Below are 19,681 nucleotides of genomic sequence, written 5' to 3' on the forward strand. Positions count from 1 at the left end.
TCCCAGTTCATGTGTGGGGCAAGCTGTGTGTTTTTGTCTGAATTATGGCAGGATCCCAGATCATGTGTGGGGCAGGCTGTGTGTTTGTGTCTGAATTATGGCAGGATCCCAGATAATGTGTGGGGCAGGCTGTGTGTTTTTGTCTGAATTATGGCAGGATCCCAGATAATGTGTGGGGCAGGCTGTGTGTTTTTGTCTGAATTATGGCAGGATCCCAGTTCATGTGTGGGGCAGGCTGTGTGTTTTTGTCTGAATTATGGCAGGATCCCAGTTAATGTGTGGGGCAGGTTGTGTGTTTTTGTCTGAATTATGGCAGGATCCCAGTTCATGTGTGGGGCAGGCTGTGTGTTTTTGTCTGAATTGTGGCAGGATCCCAGTTCATGTGTGGGGCAGGCTGTGTGTTTTTGTCTGAATTATGGCAGGATCCCAGATCATGTGTGGGGCAGGCTGTGTGTTTTTGTCTGAATTATGGCAGGATCCCAGTTCATGTGTGGGGCAGGCTGTGTGTTTTTGTCTGAATTATGGCAGGATCCCAGATCATGTGTGGGGCAGGCTGTGTGTTTTTGTCTGAATTATGGCAGGATCCCAGATCATGTGTGGGGCAGGCTGTGTGTTTTTGTCTGAATTATGGTAGGATCCCAGATCATGTGTGGGGCAGGCTGTGTGTTTTTGTCTGCTTCCAAGGGGACCTGCTCCTTTGGAAGGTTTTACGCTGTTACAAAAGAGGAATAAGGCACTTCTTTTCCCTGCCAAGCCATGACCATGGACAACTACACTCATCCTAAATGATCTTGCCATTTTCATTACACTGGTACTGAGGAACAACTCCTTATTGAATACTAGCTGCATTTATTGTGAATAATTTAAAAGATTACATTTGTGCACAGCTGTTACCACAGGTTAAGCAGTTACATGTCCAGTCATGATGCATTAAAGTATACTGAACTTAATGATTTGCATCGAACTGAATTTGAATTGGGGTTTGGCAGTGTGTGCTGACCAATTAAAGCATCATTGGTTCTCTGTTGTACAGGATTAGTGTGTCTGTTGAGAGGCATTGCTTGGGTAGCAGGGAGTCAGGGCTTTCTGTGGTGAGCTGTTTTTTTTCCCCTGTACTTCATCCATTTTAGATGAACTACTTTTTCAGAGAGATGTCTGAGAGATGTTTCTGAGTGTATTCTTAAGAGAAAGTATGTCCGTTTTTTTCTTTTTTGAGAGATCCCTGAAATACTTAGCATTTACACGTAATAATTTTTCCCTAATTCAGTGTGAGGCTTGAACCCCAGACCTAGAATCAGGCTTCACAACCCATCTTGCTTTTTTTTCATATTTAAGTTGCTAAAAAAAATCAATTGACATCTTTTGTAAAATTACTAGCTTCTTCCCTTAGCAATATAAACACCAGAACAGATTCAGTGCAGTAAAGTTGTTTGCTTCCTGTTGAAGAAATTACAGTAAATACAGTGTAAAGATCTAACTTCAACATAGACACGGCGGGTATGTGGGAAAAGCAAAAAGTGTTGCAAGTGGATGTGTTCAGCTGGCAGGTGTCACGTTGAGGACCCCGGCCCCTCCCTTTTGGGCGTGTGTCAACGTAGTCCACGTGCTTTGTCTGCGTCAGTGTATATACGTGGGTAGGGTTTTGTTGTGTGATTAATAAGTCTCACCTGTGAATCGTCTCGTGATCACGTGGGGCTACTGTGGTTTGTCTATTTAATGTGCGCTCGCGCAGTGTCCTGTGCTCGTCAATGTCTAAAGTCTACACGTTGCGGTGTGTGTATCGCTGTTCTTCGTGCGCTATTGCGCAATACCCGTGATTAAGTAAAGTGACGTATCTGTGAAGGATTGTGTGTCTCGTTCTTCGCCGCGACCCCACCGTCACAGATTGACGAGCCACCTGAGACACCCCCAAGAATGCCGGGCTACGCCACCCGACCGAAGAGGGGCAATCGAGCCAGCAAGCGGCGCCATCGCGCCCCTTCTCCTGGCCAGCGCTGCCAAGCCAACGCCAACCCTGAGCTCATGGAGCAGGACCCGCTATGCGCCTATATGCTGCGCATGGCTCGGGAATCCTCCGTCCCTGAGATAGCGGACAACTTCCTTGAGCAGGCACGGCGGATATGGCGAGAGCGACACCCCTCTCCTTCCCGCGAACCCTCGCCTCTGAGGATGGGTGCGTTCGTGCTTTGCTCTACGGAGAGCACTCCAGAGAGCGAGTTTGGGGAGGAGGATACGCCAAGCGAGGGAGAGGAGGAAGAGGCGTACCCCCAGTCGGAGGACTCCGCCTCCACCGTGGACTACGGTGGAGGGGAGGAGGAAGAGGCGTACCCCCAGTCGGAGGACTCCGCCTCCACCGTGGACTACGGTGGAGGGGAGGAGGAAGAGGCGTACCCCCAGTCGGAGGACTCCGCCTCCACCGTGGACTACGGTGGAGGGGAGGAGGAAGAGGCGTACCCCCAGTCGGAGGACTCCGCCTCCACCGTGGACTACGGTGGAGGGGAGGAGGAAGAGGCGTACCCTCCGTCGGAGGACTCCGCCTCCACCGTGGACTACGGTGGAGGGGAGGAGGAAGAGGCGTACCCTCCGTCGGAGGACTCCGCCTCCACCCGGGACTACGGTAGGGAGGAGGCGGAGTCGGAGGAGGAATCGGAGGAAGAGGATTACCTCCCTCCGCCCGTGTGCCCCTCTCGCACCGCTGAGAAGGGTGAGGAAGACGAGGGCTCCTATACCACGGAGGAAGAAGAGAGCCCTCCCCCCTCAGAGAGGTCTGCGGAGACCGTGAGAGGGAAGCGGACACCCTCTTCCACTCGCTCCAGCGACAGTGCTATGGACTGCTCCCGGGGTGGCAGCCCGGAGCAGTCCATGGAGTGGAGCCGGGGAAAAGAGGATGAAGAGGAAATGGAGACCGAAGGGGACCACCCACACGGCCCGTTCGGCCAGTCCGCCCGTCGCGATGCACCAGGCGCGACAGCCCGCCACGGCGTGCCAGGCGCGACAGCCCGCCACGCTGCTCCTGGCAAGTCCGCCAGCCACCCTGCACCTGGCGCGTCGGCCAAACGCGCTGCGCCCGGTGGAGGATTCGCAGCAAGGGCAGGAGGAGCACCGCCCACCGCAGCGCCTGCAGCACCTGTGGCTCCCGGTCTCGCTCCCCTAACCGCCCTCCTCCTGGCGCGCAGCCTGGCGCCACTGTCATGTGTGTCTGTCCCAGTGTTCGTGAGTTTGCCCATATGTGTACCAAACCCCTTCTTCCCTCTTGTTCCTCTGTGTGTGAATGTACCTGTGTGTGTATTCGTGTCTGTTCCATTGTGTTTGTCTAACGTCTTTACCCCCGTCTTCCCAGGGAGGGTGTTCTAGGCGGTCCGTGGCGGACGCTTCCCCAAGGGCGGTCACCTCCCAGACGCAGGACTGAGCGCGTCGGATCCGCCCATCGTCGTGGGTTCGGGGCACTCGGTCCTGTTGGCACCCCGGGACGGGTAGTGCCCTTGGAGGGGGCGTCTGTCACGTTGAGGACCCCGGCCCCTCCCTTTTGGGCGTGTGTCAACGTAGTCCACGTGCTTTGTCTGCGTCAGTGTATATACGTGGGTAGGGTTTTGTTGTGTGATTAATAAGTCTCACCTGTGAATCGTCTCGTGATCACGTGGGGCTACTGTGGTTTGTCTATTTAATGTGCGCTTGCGCAGTGTCCTGTGCTCGTCAATGTCTAAAGTCTACACGTTGCGGTGTGTGTATCGCTGTTCTTCGTGCGCTATTGCGCAATACCCGTGATTAAGTAAAGTGACGTATCTGTGAAGGATTGTGTGTCTCGTTCTTCGCCGCGACCCCACCGTCACAGCAGGTGAGCAGTATTTATCGTCCAGCGTGTCCATGCTGTTGCTTTCTGCTCATCCAGCTGAAAGCACCCTTGTCAAATGCTTGGAAGATTTTGCAAATTCGTACCGCTAGCCAGCAGACTAGCTAATGGACATCATTGAAGAATAGAGGCTTTATATTAAAGGGAAACTTTCTTTTTGCAAACTTGCAGGGAATTGGGGCTGGTATAACACCAGTGAGATTTTATCTTGGCCATCTTTTGAAACATGTGGTTATTAAATCTTTACTATGCAGTCATTTCTCGCCGTTGCTCTCATCGCAATGACTTCAACCCAATCTTCATCTATATTTGCTTGTGCAACTTTTATACTGTGACTTTTATAAAACCAGAACTATTCATTTTGATTGTTAATAGTGTTGCTCTCATTTTCTTACTAATCCAGTGAACATCTCAGTACCCACTACCCAAAGTGGATCAACACACATACCTTTCTGGATTCCAGGCAGAATTTTCACTTCTAAGTAGATCCCAGAATGAGGTGGTCAGATCACATGTGCACCTGGACCTGGACACTCAAACATATGCTCATATCACACAGCTATGATGGAAACTGTGGCAGTTTAGGCTATGTATTTATGTAGATGTTGCAATATTGCCAATTTTTGTAGAATGATTGTATATTCTCAAGGGAAAAAGGGTTTGTACACAAGAAATAGAGACAAATATTATGAATATTTAACTATCAGCCCTTGTACAGTATATTGGGCATTTTGTACATTAGTACAGAATGTTGCAATGTTGGTATACAACTCAGAAATGTGCTGGAACAGCAAAAAATGGCAGACCACAGAATACCACGTTAATGGACAACTGAAGAATGCCTGCAGTCCTAAAGAAAATGTGTCAAACAGGAAAAACATCCACGATGTCGGCGTAAACGTGACATAAAATACGACCATAAAGAGAAGAAAGCACCAGAATGACCTCAGACTGTTTACCGGAAAAAACCCAGAAAAACCACAAGATGCAAACCACTGTAAAACTGTGCATGAAAGTGTTATAGTGTGATATGAAATGAATTTAACTGGGAAAAGAAAATAAACAGCATTCTGCCTCATATGTGAAATGGTGGCATGCAGTGTCTGGTTGTCAGTACATCTGTCTCAGCCGTCTTTGTTGTTGATGTGTCAACTATGGTTTATGAGTATGATATGAGTAAGATATGTACATACTGCCATTATTTTGACTAATTTTCATACAAACAGAAAGTCTCCTTTCTTTCTGTTTTTTAGTGGTCAGTTCAGCTCTAAGTATCAGATGTTGGTGCCGTCTCTAAAATAAAACAAAGCAAAATTCTTACTTAGCTGAGGTAGAAGAAAAAGGTATATGCATAGCTAATGCATAGCTAACTGAAGGAAGTCTGACTCAGCTCATTAGCTAATTAACATGGCCTTCGTGTGATTGGAGAGGTGTGTTTTAGCAGGAGAAGTCTAAAATGTGCAGGTCTGGGGTACTTCAAGGTTAAGAACACTGAGAGGGTAATCTGAACTGAACTAATCTTGGAGGCTTTGCACAGACACGTTTGAAAACCATGGTGTAGACTTTGATAGCCTAATTTGACCTGTTGTGTTTAGCTCACTACTGGTCCAGTTTTTATTTATTTTTTCTTAAAGTTGTTTCATGGTGCCTTTCATGGTGTCTTAAAGTTGCAGGGTTGCCAACTTTTCAGGATCACTTGGAGTGAGATTTGAACCTGGAGGGGGTGGCGAGTGTAAATTATTGACAGAACACACACACACACACACACACACACACACACACACACACACACACACACACACACACACACACACACACACACACACACAAATTAAGTATTATATTGCGATCGATCGATCGCCAGTGGTTGGCGCCAGAGCGAACTAGTAACTCATTGAATCATAGATATGGATCAGAGGTAAATAAACTAGTTTTTTTTTTTTTCGGCGTGAGATATCGGAAGTGTGGCGTGAGAGCGTGTGAAGACAGTCAAGTGCGTGTGTCTCACGCTCAGTGCGTGAGAGTTGGCAAACCTGAAGTTGTTTCATGGTGCCTATAGCCTACACATGTCATACATGTGAGATAAGCATGCTATAACCTGTATGGTTGGCATACAGTAGTGCATTACTTGCTATTGCCCATCCTATCTCTCTATTTGGGGTCAAAGTTATCATAACAACCTCTGTCAAATGTCTTGGTTTAGTTCTTATTACACATACTGAGGTGGAAAGTTTTGCTTCCTTTCTTTTGTTTGTATTACAGAGCTGTTTTTGGAATTGTTACCAGTCAGAAGCTGGCAACAGGCAGGTTTTCACACAGTTTGTGTTTCAGGTTGGGTTTTGTTTTGAATTGTCTTTCTTTTATTTTGAATTTGTGTTCAGTTTTTGTCACCTGTGTCTCGTCCTGTGGCTGTTATGTGCTATTTTTTACCATCATTGTCATGTTTAGACTTGTGACAGTGACCTCATTAATGCCTATAGCTGTGTAAGTAGTTGTCTAAGAGATCTGCAGAAGAATATTTAGAGAGATATTTAGGGAATGTGCAGCAAAATGTTCTTTCTTTTGGAACCTTCGAACTCTCATATAGTGGTTTTGCCTTCATTAGACACATTAAGAAATAGATCTTAGTGGTTTTGTTTGGGTGATGTTTGTCTCAAATCTTTCACGCTACATTTCAAACCATGGCTGGCGGTGTTGTGATGTCGATGTATGTGTTCCAAATAGAGACAACTATGATTTTTAAGTTACAAATGATAACCAAGGAAATTGTTTCTGTATTGTCAGACTTAACACTTTTTTATTATGAGGGGGCAACTTGGCTGTCTCCTAAATCTCAAGTTAGGCCACTGTTTGACAAGTGGTGAAAGCGTCATTTTTTGGCACCTTATTGGAAAGCTGATATCTGGCTCTTTTTAATCCCATATTATAGTAGTACTCAGTATTTTCCCCTGTGCACCATGCCCACCCACACAATTCTTTTAATATAAGAATTTACTACCCAGAATCGAAGATGGCTCTATTAGCAACATCATACCAGCCCAGGCAGCAGGCATATCCTTGTCACTTTCAAATCCCAGAAAAAAAGAAGATAGTCTCAAAGGTTTCGGTGCAACACTTGCGAGGAAGCAGGGGATCGTCTTTTCAATGTGTAACTTTTATTAATGACGCTACGGTCAACGAGACAAACATATGGGACTGAAGTCAAACAATGGCTGACAAAGAACACAGACAACACGCACACTTAAATACACTGACGATAACAAGACGTACAATGTTAACATACAACGGTAATGAGACAAGAGACAGGTGATATGAATAACACAGTTAAACACACACAAATGTAAGCACACATAGACAGAGGTGAAAGTACAACGAGCCCGAACACCAACGAGCCCGAGGGAGGCCTCGGCTTGAGGGAGGAGTCAGGGGCGGACCGTGACATTCAGCTTTAATTGCCTTTTTTCTTTGCAAGAAGGAGTTCACAGACTTTTAGCAATTTCGAGTGCCTGTTTTACAACAGATTTTTTTACAAAAGGGGTTAGCGAACGTAAATTGTTACCGGGAGGATGTAAAATGGACACAAGTATTATTTCGCGGTGGTTGGCGCCAGAGCGAACTAGTAACTCATTGAATCATAGATGTGGATCAGAGGTAGGCTAAATAAACTAGATTTTTTTTGTCGGCGTGAGAAATCGGATGTGTGGCGTGTGAAGACGGTCAAATGCGTGTGTCTCACGCTCAATGCGTGAAAGTTGGCAACCCTGATCATTACACACATATGTTATAATGTAGTTCTCCTGTAGTTCGTGTTGGTAGTGGTTTACAGCACAAAAAGTCTTCGTGCGACATGCCCTCATACTCATATCGCACGTAAACGAGCAAGTTGGCTAAATCTGCGACATCTATGGATTCATCTAACTGCAGTGAGAAGCATTTATTCATTTCAATTCTCTCGGTCAATGTTTGTTTGACGTTGTCCGCCACTTCATCAATTCTGCGAGTGACTGTGTCATTTGAAAGATGCACCAGATCGAGCTGTTTAGCGACATTTTCTCCGCACATAATACGAGTCATCCCTTTTAGTTTCTGAATTTCAGGACTTGTCATAATTCTGTTTTAATAAAAAAAAAAAAACTCAAAGCATCTTTTATTTTCCGAGCTCATCTGGCGTACCACCGCGGGGTGCTCTGCGTACCACCAGTGGTACGCGTACCACAGTTTGAGAACCACTGATCTAAAGAATTATCTGATAAATTTTTACAAATTGACAGACCACTTCCCCAAAACCATGTGAATTTATTTTAAAAAGAGACTCTCATTCTTGTATAATCTTTGTTCATTAATCTAAAACATTACATTTTGCATTACTATAACAGTGTAACAACAGTGCGAAGAAGGCAGACACGTTAGCGGAGAGAAGCAAGATTTATTAGGGGCAATGCCAATCTCGTTACCGTCAGGGCAGGCTAGGGTCAATTTACCAACATTTACAACATGACGGGAGTGACAAGAAAGACGATGCATGATTAAAGTAAAAATTGACAAAATACAAAAGTGTAAACCAAATAGTAAAAGTGAACTGGACACTAGAGAACTAGAGAAGCAGACAGATGGAGACAAGACTGAGGTATAACGGATAAAACAAAAACAAGATAATACAAATGCAATGACCAGGAGCTAGACTAGACAAACAGACAAAACCTAATGTGGGCTAGACCACGAACAAACTTGAGAACAGAGCACAGATGTAAATAGACAGAACACAACCAACCAGGCTTAGAACATGAACTTGGTATGAAGACAAACAATGCTAATAAACAAAGACTTGGAGTAGCATAATCAAGAGCTCAGGCAAAATACAGGGACCAGCAATGATCCAGACATGGAGTATATGAACACAGGCTAATAAGGAAACTAAACTTCACACAGGTGAAACCAACGACAGCAGGCAAAGGGCTGAACGAGGGGCGTGAATACAGAATGAAGAGCATATGAAAGATAAAACCACGGTAAAATACATTAAAGACATGGACACGATTGACATGAGGTAGAGGAGCCATATGTGGCAAACAGATATGCAAGGCTCATATGTTCATAATTCCTCATGTGGGTATGTTGTAAGAAAACAAATGTAGAAAAACAGAGAAAACCAAAAAAAGTGACAAGTGATAGATTTGCAATTGCCAAATCAGTTAATGTACGTGTGAATAACATCAAATTGTATAATTCATCAGATGCTTCTGCTATCACTGAATCAGACCACTGCAGATGGTGGACGAAGACACTGGTGGCCTGAGGAAACAGAAACATCCTACTGTGTCAAATATGAAAACTTAAAAAAAAATTGCAATCAAAGCTCTTACAGTGAGGGAAATAAGTATTTGAACACTTAGAAATCATGGAGGGGTCGGAAATTTTCATCTTAGATGCGTGTCCACTGTGAGAAACATAATAATAAAAAAAATCATTAGATTTTTATTTGAAAATGGAAGAAGCTAAACATGACTGTCAATCTCCCTCAGACTGGGGCTCCATGTAAGATCTCACCTCGTGTAGCAGTGATCATATGAAATGTGAAGAATCAGGCCAGAACTACATGGGAGGAGCTGGTCAATGACCTGAAGAGAGCTGGCACCACTGTTTCCAAGGTTACTGTGGGTAATACACTAAGATGTCATAGTTTAAAGTCATGACACAGAAGGTTCCCCTGCACACGTCCAGGCCCGTCTTGAGTTCACCCATGACCATTTGAATGATCCAGAGGAGTCATGGGAGAAAGTTCTGTGGTCAGATGAGACCAAAATAGAACTTATTGGTCTTAATTCCACTCACCGTGTTTGGAGGTCAAAGAATGATGAGTACCGTCCCTAAAACACCATCCCTACTGTGAATCATGGGGGTGGAAGCATCGTGCTTTGGGGGTGTTTTTCTGCACATGGGACAGGACCACTGCACTGTATTAAGGAGAGGATGACCGGGGCCATGTATTGGGAGATTTTGGGGAACAACCTCCTTCCCTCAGATAGAGCATTGAGAATGGGTCTTGGCTGGGACTTTCAACATGACAATGACCCAAAACACAGGATAACCAAAAAGTGGCTCCGTAAGAAGCATATCAAGGTTCTGGAGTGGCCTAGCCAGTCTCCAGACCTAAACCCTACAGCAAACCTTTGGAGGGAGCTCAAACTGTGTTTCTCAGCGACAGCACAGAAACTTGGCTGATCTGGAGAAGATCTGTGTGGAGGAATGGGCCAAAATCCCTGCTACAGTGTGTGCACACCTGGTGAAAAACTACATGAAACATTTGACCTCTGTAATTGCCAGCAAAGGCTGCTGTACCTAATGTTAATCTTGAATTTTACAGGTGTTCGAATATTTATTTTTAAATAAATATCAGCAATATTTATTAATCAGCAATGATGAACAGCCACTTCCATGTTTGCAGATGGGAGTTTTAGTTACACAAAAATGTTCTGAGGGCAGAACGAAAAATGATTGGTTCAGAGTGATAACCAATCAAATTGTAGAGGAGGCAGGAGCGACATGCTCGCACAGGTTTCCAAGCTCCTGCTTATATCAATTAATGTTTTATTGTATCACTACAGGTTGCATCAGTCACATTATCTCTCAGACAGATATTTAACCGACAGCTGCTTTGAACATCTGCCCCTTGTTACCATAACTATAACATCTTGTGTTGTCCAATTACTCTTTTAAATGCAGACATTACGATACTTGCTTCTTGGATCTGCATTCCCTGAAACCATATACAGTGATCCAACAAAACATGTTTTCCTAATTTCAGGACAGTAGTGAACAATATATATTTCCTCCTCTAACACCCCAGAGTTGTTATGATCCTGGTTGCTGAGAAGTCACTCCACCATGTTGAATGGGATTATCTTTTTTTATACCTTGAAGAAATGGTAACTTGGGAAAACAGGTACATCCTGGATAAAGGCTTTTGTACTCTTTCCTGTTAGCCTTGGATGATGCAAATTATATGTGCTGCACCCTCTCCCCTTAGCAGTGCAACACAAGACTGTCTGCTCTGTCTTACGTTTACTCTAACTAAATGTGGGGCATCGAGCAACTGGCCTTGCTCAGCTACACGTTGGATCAGAAGAACAGAACACACACCGTCCTTAAATATTGATGTGTGGCTCTTTCATGAAATGAACATCTTCAGGTCTTGAGTCATGGAGGCTGCAAATGGTTTAGTTGCAAATTGAATTGTTTTTAGTGAATATGCCAGTTCCAGTTGACAGGGTTACAATGAGTTGCTATAGAGTTGTTGTAGAGTTGTTGTAGAGTTGTTGTAGGAGAGGGCTCCTCATCGAGCATGGCTTTAATGAAAGTAGTTTCTCTTTATCATGTTTAGGGCCAGTGCAGAAACCACTATCAGCTACAGCTTTAGCCCAAACTTCCTTCGATTGCCAAGAGCCTTACCAATCATTCATGAATAAATGTCCTCAAAGGACCCGGCAGTGATAATATAACTCTTACAATGACACTTCCTTAACCAATTTAAAAGTTCTCCAAACATATACTTAAACGTGTGGACCTAATTGTACATCTCCAGGACTGATCTAGGTACAATATCTATACTTTGTAAATAACTATCCCCCCACTCCCCTTTCTTCCTTATTTTTGCATTAGCCAGCTATCACACACACACACACACACACACACACACACACACACACACACACACACACACACACACACACACACACACACAGATATATATGTCATGTTACAACCCCGGGCCCCTTCCCTTTGGCGTATGTAGGTGTAGTCTGCATCTGGTTATGTCCATGTGTGTATTTGGATGAGGTCCAATGTGTGTGTGTGTTCACAGGTCGCACCTGTGACTCATCTCATCAACACTTGGTTCTCATTTATTTCTCATTTATTTCTCCATACTTTAACATCTTTCAGTTTTATTCAAACTGTGAGCTACATTTTTTGGTGCTGTGGTGTTGAGGATAGGTTAAAAAGAGATCAAACCTCATCATGTGCTTCTCTCCCCTCACTCTTCCTGTCTCACTCTCCCTTCACTCTTCCTGTCTCACTCTTCTCTCACTCTTCCTGTCTGTCCTTTCATTTCTTACAGCTACACGAGTCTAAAAGATGACGTCTGCAGCATTCATATTTCTCCTTATCAGTTCTGCTGCCTGTGTCAATCTGAAATACATTTCCAAGAGGAACTCTGGTAAGTCAATCAATTTATACCAATTACTGTCTCGCTCAGCCTCAATTTAGCCTTCGTTTACTCAATATTTTTGTGTGCATTGGTTTGTTATCTTGTTATCTGCCACTGACGCCTAAGCGTGGGATGCCCTCAAAAATTGCTTGTCATTTTAGAAAAAAAAAATGTCATTTCAGAAAGTGAGCAGTGGTGAACTTCCATAACTCACTGCAAGCATGACCCAGACTGCTCTGTGGTTTACAGCAAGTATCTGTGATTTCTGTCAGACTGTGCAGATGCTGGTTAATTTTGTGTCTCCAGTAGATACACTGTTCACCATGGTGTTTTTTTCCAGAGTGGCTGAAGGTGTTTGTGAGAGTATCTCTCCGTTGCAGAGAATGTCACCATATCTTTTTTTCTTCAGGAGTTAAGACAAAAGATTCTAATCCTTCTACAGGATGCCATAATCCATTTCTGCTTTGGAAACTAATCAATGTTTTTCGTGTGTTTGTGTGTGGGTGAGGGTGTGCGGTGAGCAATTATGTTATCAACACCAAACGGGCTCTCATGTGGGCGACAAATATATAGAGGCAATTTTGTCTGTCAGCTTTCTTTCCCTGTATGAGATTTAAGTGTTCACTATGGCATTTTTCCTGTAGCATCAAAAGATCAAAAATGGTCATGAATGTTGCTCTATCCCTGCTAATATTTTATACTGTGTCTTCATGCATGTTGTATTTTGAACCCAGTGCCACAACATATTTTGCCATTTGGATGCTATTTTCTCTTAGTTGGTGTACCATATTTACATTTACGGCATTTGGCAGATGCCCTTATCCAAAGCGACTTACATTTTTATCTAATTTTTTATACAAGTGAACAATTGAGGGTTAAGGGCCTTGCTCAGGGGCACCTCAGTCATGGCCTCAGGTCTGGGAATCGAACCCCGACCCTCCGGTCACAAGACCAGTTCGCTAACAACCAGGCCATGACTGCCCATGTTAAGTCTAGTCTTGGACTAAACCGAAGTGAAATGGTGAAAGTTTTTTAGTCTAGGCTTAGTCTTAATACTGCTTTAAAACACAGCAGGTTTTATTGCCATATCTCATGGTGAGACAATCCTTAGTATGCATTTTCTTAGAACTTAAGACATGTAGTTTATGTATACATGTATTTAGATTAGTATTAGTATTTTAGACGAAAAACACAAAAGGGGTCATAGGTGACAATTTTTGCATCCTTAGGCATATGGCATTACATTTTCTCCTATAACAGTAGTTGTTTTAGATTTTTGGTGGCATTATCATTATCCTCATATAAGGATTAATACCTAGAAATTAAGTTGGCATTTGTATTGCTTGGGCTTTGGTGTACATTGTTTTCTAGCTTATAGCTTATAGCTTATAGCTTATAGCCGTCCTGCAAAGCAGGGTGGGTGGAGACATGGTCAGTGTTGTAGACCTGTAATGCCAAATGGCTAGTGGTACAGAATGCATCAGCCATGGGTTTCCACCTGCCCATCAACAGGAGGTAGGAGCTGGCCTGTAGACTGCTGTATTCCACTGTCGCATGGTAGGACCCAAGTGGATTGGGGGACAATGTATTAACAAATAAACAATAGTTTTATCATCAGTAGCATGGAACGTAGGCCGATTTGGAAGGCTTTATTGCAGAGTATAATATCTTGCAGACACCAAGAGTGGTTAGTGGGGTGGAAGACAGATGTTCAGATCCTACAAGCTTCATCTCAGGTACCACTAAACATATTATTGGGCCAGCCATTATTCTCCTGCTGCACCTCTGGGTTACTGAGGGCCAGCCATGTGTGTCAAATTACCCATGAGTAGATCAATGATGGACTCCAGCGTTTTGGAAGCCTTGCTAGTTTTTCTTCAGCAAACAACACTTTGACTTGACCAAAATGAAAAAGAGAAACCCATTGATAGAAATCACGCTATACATTTGTAAGACAATATAAAGACTTCGCTTGGGGTACAAAAACAATGATAGTAAAATCTTTTTCCCTTTGTGTGAAATGCACAAAACCATAAGACATGGTATTTCAACACTGAGAATTGGACAGAGAATGGTTGTAGGCAACAATTGCTTGCTGCGTGATGTGTGGGGAAGAAAACCACAGAGGCTCCGTTTATCGGCTATATGATCTTTGGCACTGAGATAAAGCCTTATCAGAGTTTTGAACGTGAATAATCTAATTATGCTGTCTAGTCCGTTTCTGTTAAGATCTCACCCCTACCCCCCTTTCCCCTTGCCCACTTTAAGATGGTTCCCTGTGCAGATAATGGTCGTCTTTCACCTTCTAACTCTGGCTCTCCATGGAGGGAAGGTTAGTGGAGAGCAACGGTGGGCTTCAGTATCTCTCTGATCTTGAAAAGACAGGACACTCAAGTCACTCAGTTAATGCTTTAAAGTGTAATAGAACACTATGTGCCTGGAGCTTCCTAGGCTGAGAAAAAGGATTCCTCCTGCAAAGGAAATTCTGTGTTGGTGCTCAGGGGCTGAACACATCAACCGAACTCACTTTCCTCGGGATTATGGGATACGGGGCTTACAAGGAGGCTTGTACAGTATGCAACAGTTATTTCTAAAACTAGATCAAGTGCTGGCTGCTTCTTGCAATTCAGAGTAAAGTCTGAGCTTAAGATCTACTGTATATGAATCCTGGGTAGATAGTATGGATATAAAAATTGCTTTCTGAGTAGATTATTTTATGATAGGTTTGATAAGTAATGATTCTAAAATAATTAAGCAGCATTAAAATGTAAGACCAAGAATCTGATTTTTGTTATTGTGTAAATCCTGTTAATGAAAGTCTATACTCATTTGAGGACCAACTGGTCCAGTAATCGACTGCTGCTGAGACGCCATATACTGCAACATATGAATGTTGATAGCAAAAACAAAATACTTGCTGGATTACATGTGAGGCTGGCTAAGCTTTTGTTAAGGGTTAAAGCTAATTGTTAAGGGTTAAAGCTAATAGTCTATTAAAGGCCAAGGACAGGAGTGGCTAGTTCTCTCCAGGGCTAAGGCCTTACTGACGTAGGAGATACTGTGATAAGATATATAACCTTGGTCAGTGCTTAATTTGTAAATCAAACGATGCTGGAACGCAAACAGTGGCGAGTGTGAATTGTTGACAGGGGGGATAAATGCTTATAAACGCCGTTCGCGGAGGTTCGCGCGAGGTTTATAGGGGAGACGCGGAGAGGCATTGCTAAAAAGGAGAGCTCTTATAATTACTAACTTATTAGTAGGCTTGAAAGTTACCGGATCGAGGCAGACAGTTACCGGATCGAGGCAGACAGTTACCCGAACGCACCCTTCAAAATGAAAGAGTTCCCGAATCCCGTTCCGGCAGGTTCCGGCTCAAATTAAGCCCTGACCTTGGTAAGAGAATAATGAAAATGGTAAACAGGAGGAATCCAACTTATTCAAAGAATAAAATAAGCATAGCAAATGTCATACCATACCTAAAATCTTTCAGTCTTGGTCATTTTGAGATTAAAATAAAGCAGTTAATCCCCAAAAAAGCAGTTAACACAAACATGAAAAATTACACAGAGCTCAATAGAGATTACATCTTTACTGTAACATGAGAAAGAACAGACCTGTTAAAGGCTTAGATTTATGTCTTTTGGGTGATTCAAGTTATATAGTAACATTGTCTTTTAAATATATGCTTTAACTGGTTTAAAATCACCTATATATGAGGTACCTTAATTAGTACTTAGTCTGTATTAAGACTTCACTGCTGTCGAGCTGCAAAGGTACAAACTGAGCGTGAGCCAAAAATGTTCATGTGATTTGTCGATGTCCTACTGATACGTGTTTAAGAAAAACCCCTCGTGCAGTAGGGGTTTTTCAGAACAATGCCATACTGAAGAGAAAATGAGCGCTTTGAAAATTAATGCCCTCAGCGGAAAAGTTGCACTTTTCCAGCTAAATGAATCATGTCAGGCAGCATCGGTGTCTGTCCTGAATGTGCTTTCCAGTCCCATGGAAGTCATCCGTGATGTGATTTAAATGATTTTCCCTTTCTTAACATGCTGAGCGGAGGTGGGGAACAGTGTGCTTGCATCTCCCGTGGATGGCGTTGACTGTGAGGATCCATGAGCATGTGGTGCATATTATTATAATAAGTGTGAGTCACCAGCAGTGATATTGGCCAATCTGATGAATAGAAAATCTTATATATACATATTCACTTTGAATATACCGACATTAAATTTTACTGACAGTTGGATGGCACCTTTCTTGCGCTCATCAGACCAATCACAACAACATTAAGCGGTGGCCACTAGTGCGGATTTTGTACCAGTTCCAGCCCTGTTGGAATTTCTCCAAACTCTTCTTGGCAAATGACTTTGGCTTTTTTAGCCCCACTTCCGTTGAACCGCACACTGAGCAAAAGCACAATGGATGCGGAGAGGTTACTGATTTCACAACCAGCACACAAAGGCTCAGCATATGAAAAGCACCTTCCACACCGTATGCCGTTCGTTGCCCTCCCAGTGTTGAGCCGCTCGCTGTCAATAGCGCTAGCTGTTTTTTGAAAGCTGCCGTGGTACGGAACCCAAACAGTACCCCTCGCTGTTTTAAAATACCTTGAACTAGTCTTTAGTAATCTGCCTCAGAGTCGCGACAGTCGCGAAAGCGCGTGTGCCAGCCAATATGCAAGTCAGAAAAAAGGAAGAAAAGGACATTTAAAAGGATCTTCAAAGGGCTTCTCTCTGCTGTCTTTGTCCGGGCACTTTGCATGCTTTTTTGCAGGCTTTTCACTTTCAGATGAAGCATTTCATCCTTTCAACATATCAATCCGTGAGTGAAGGGTCTGACTGCATGCTATTGGATGTATCTGCAGGCTTCCTCTTTTAATTAAGGCTCTGTGGAAGACCCAGCCAACTCTGAGCATGCAGGAAATAGATAATGAAATTCTTCTCTATTGTGCTATACGTTCTAATGAATTAACCATAATAATCACAATGTTATTCGCTCCAGTTAGTTTATCATAATCTGTCATATACTTGAATGTTACCTGTTGCAATGAGTGCCAATAACGAGTTTAAATATTGTCCTATAAACCCCTCAGGTTTTTCAGTCAAACTTCCAGTGAGTTGGAAATATCATTCCCAAACAAGATGCAGCCTATATAGCTAGTTTTTAACTACTAATACAGAAGTAACATAGAAAGCTGCTAAAACTTTTTCAGTCTTGCTTGGACTGATAATGGATCAAGTGCAGTAGTGAGTTAATATGGTCTGCATTAAAGTATCCGAATGTAAGGAAGAGACATTCCAGAGTTGGACCGTTGTTGGGACAGCTATAAAATATTCATTTATAAATTATAAATATCAAGTTGACTGCAAAATCTCTTCCCTGTGGTTTATCATACTGTTTCCCCTTTCATGTTTTATAATATGCATTTAAATTCTCAAAATGTATTCCACCAATGCTGACTAAAAGACTCTTTTTTTATTTATTTGGAAGCTATATTCTGTTTATAGATGCACACAAACATGCACAATAATACACACACATGCGCGCGCGCACACACACACACACACACACACACACACACACACACACACACACACACACACACACACACACACACACACACACACAAGCAAATGTAAGAGCCTATAGAAGGTATTGGCCAGGCCTTTATTAAAGATTTAGCATCTCTTTTTTCCTGACCTGCAATATTGATAATATTTGACGCAAATTGAATCTCTGTTCTCATGGGGTAGCTGTCAGATGTACTGTAGGGAGGAGAACACCATGTATTCTGTGCCAACATGCTGCCTCACCTAGTATCTACATATACTCCTGTAGTAATCTCTGATTTTCACTTCCATCTTTCATCTTAAACTCTTGCAATAAAAGACAAGTGCAATTTGACAGGAAGTCCGAATATTTTAATATGGTGATTTACTGAAGCTGAATTGCACTTGGGGCAGGATGTTGCTACATGGAGAAATGTCAGTTAATTGTCTTAATAGTCTGTTTCATACGAACAAGGGAGTTCAGTGAGGGAGGACGTTCAGCCTTAGACCTTATTCACTTATTAACTCACGGAGGTCCTCCATGTTGTTAGCAATGTGTAAAACATGTTCCATTTCTAGCATCTGGGTTTTCCAGCGCATACGTACATGCTTTTACCAGTAGACAGCATATCATCTCTTATGGAATCAGGGTCAAGACCTTGGAGTTGTTAGCTATACCTGCTGTACCACAAGACTTGCAGTAAATAATACTACAGTAGGTCAAATTAATTACAACAACAAAGAATATGTCTGAGCCCCAGAGGGTTGATGTATTTAGTAGTAATACCTCAGTGTTGATTTAGACGCTTAGCACAGTGTTGCCTGTGATCTTGACGAATCAGCGTATCTCCAGTTGGCTGAGTTTTCATTTCAGCAAATGGAGCAAAGTTGTATTGGCCTCTAACCCCACAGCGTCTGGTAAAACAGCCTTTAAGGATCTTTTTCCCATAGGATTTCAACATGTAAACCATTCACATAAATCATATCTTATCATCTCTACCATCAGTGTGCCTTTTTAGGCGTTGTGTAATTACTTTATTTTGGGAAAGTTAAATCTCCATTAGGCATCGCTAGGTAGAATTGAACACAAATAGGCATCTAAAGTTAAAACTCTTCCAAATACAAAATAAAAAGGGCTCAAAAAGCCCCTGTACATGCTGTGGTTTTTCTTCAATGCGGCAAGACCCTTGAACATCAGAGACAGTAGCTCCTCGTTGCCATCACCTACATATAACATATAAAGTGCTCTCCTCTCAAAGGGGACCCCTGAGAGCAGCACTATGAATAAACACACAACCACAGGCAGGAGCATTTCGAGTGGCATGCAGGAAGCAATTGAGATATCAAGCAGCCTGACGTTGGCAGCAGATCTGGTAGACGGGGAGATGCACTGGCACAATGATGACATAGACATTTTGGAAACAAAATGTCTCCAGTGGATCTTGTGCTTTCCATGCTATGTGGGTAAAGAAGCTGGATTTCCCCTTAGGCAGAATGATGCTCAATTTTTAGAAAAAAGAAAGTTAGAGAGAGAGAAGAGAGAGAGAGAGAGAGAGAGAGAGAGAGAGAGAGAGAGAGAGAGAGATCCTCACTGGGATTTGATCTCATGAGGGACTGTATTGCCAATGTTAATAGGATATAAAAAAAAACCATTGGCACTCTCCATTATTTGCTAAATTTCTCTGTGTTAATGCATCCTTTTACATTAATTGTTGCCCTTAAAGTTGGCCTACAAAATTGTCCTTTCAGGTGTTCATTGGTGAATGGTCTTTCCACTGAAGATTGTGCCTTGACATAAGTGCTGCTGTCCTCTGCTGCCAGTCTACCCTGAAATCTTGAATTCTAAATTAGATTGTGGAACACAGCCAAACTGTTAGAAGGCGTATAATTAAGCTACACAGAGAGAATCTCGCCATGTCTGCTGCCATGTAATTTTTCCAGGGCTGAATGCACAAAGCAATAGATGGTACAATTCAGCTGCTGCTATCACTTTGTTTGCTTCTCTAAGTTTAAGGAGTGTCAGGCTGAAAAAGTGTGTGGTACTTCCTTAAGGACCTATTTGAATTATAC

The 19,681-nt window shown here is 43.0% G+C and overlaps 1 protein-coding gene across 1 annotated transcript in view; it reads left to right on the forward strand.

The window, feature by feature from the left end:
- il1rapl2 (interleukin 1 receptor accessory protein-like 2) overlaps positions 1-19,681 on the forward strand; it is a 230,393-nt gene that overhangs the window by 23,780 nt on the left and 186,932 nt on the right. The window contains exon 2 of the mRNA XM_077022550.1: positions 11,967-12,065. Within this exon, the coding sequence (XP_076878665.1) occupies positions 11,984-12,065 (82 nt within the window). The 5' untranslated portion in view covers positions 11,967-11,983. The remainder of the gene's footprint in view (positions 1-11,966; positions 12,066-19,681) is intronic.

Source organism: Brachyhypopomus gauderio, chromosome 11 (genome assembly GCF_052324685.1).
Source record: "Brachyhypopomus gauderio isolate BG-103 chromosome 11, BGAUD_0.2, whole genome shotgun sequence".
Classification (NCBI taxonomy): Eukaryota; Metazoa; Chordata; class Actinopteri; order Gymnotiformes; family Hypopomidae; genus Brachyhypopomus; species Brachyhypopomus gauderio.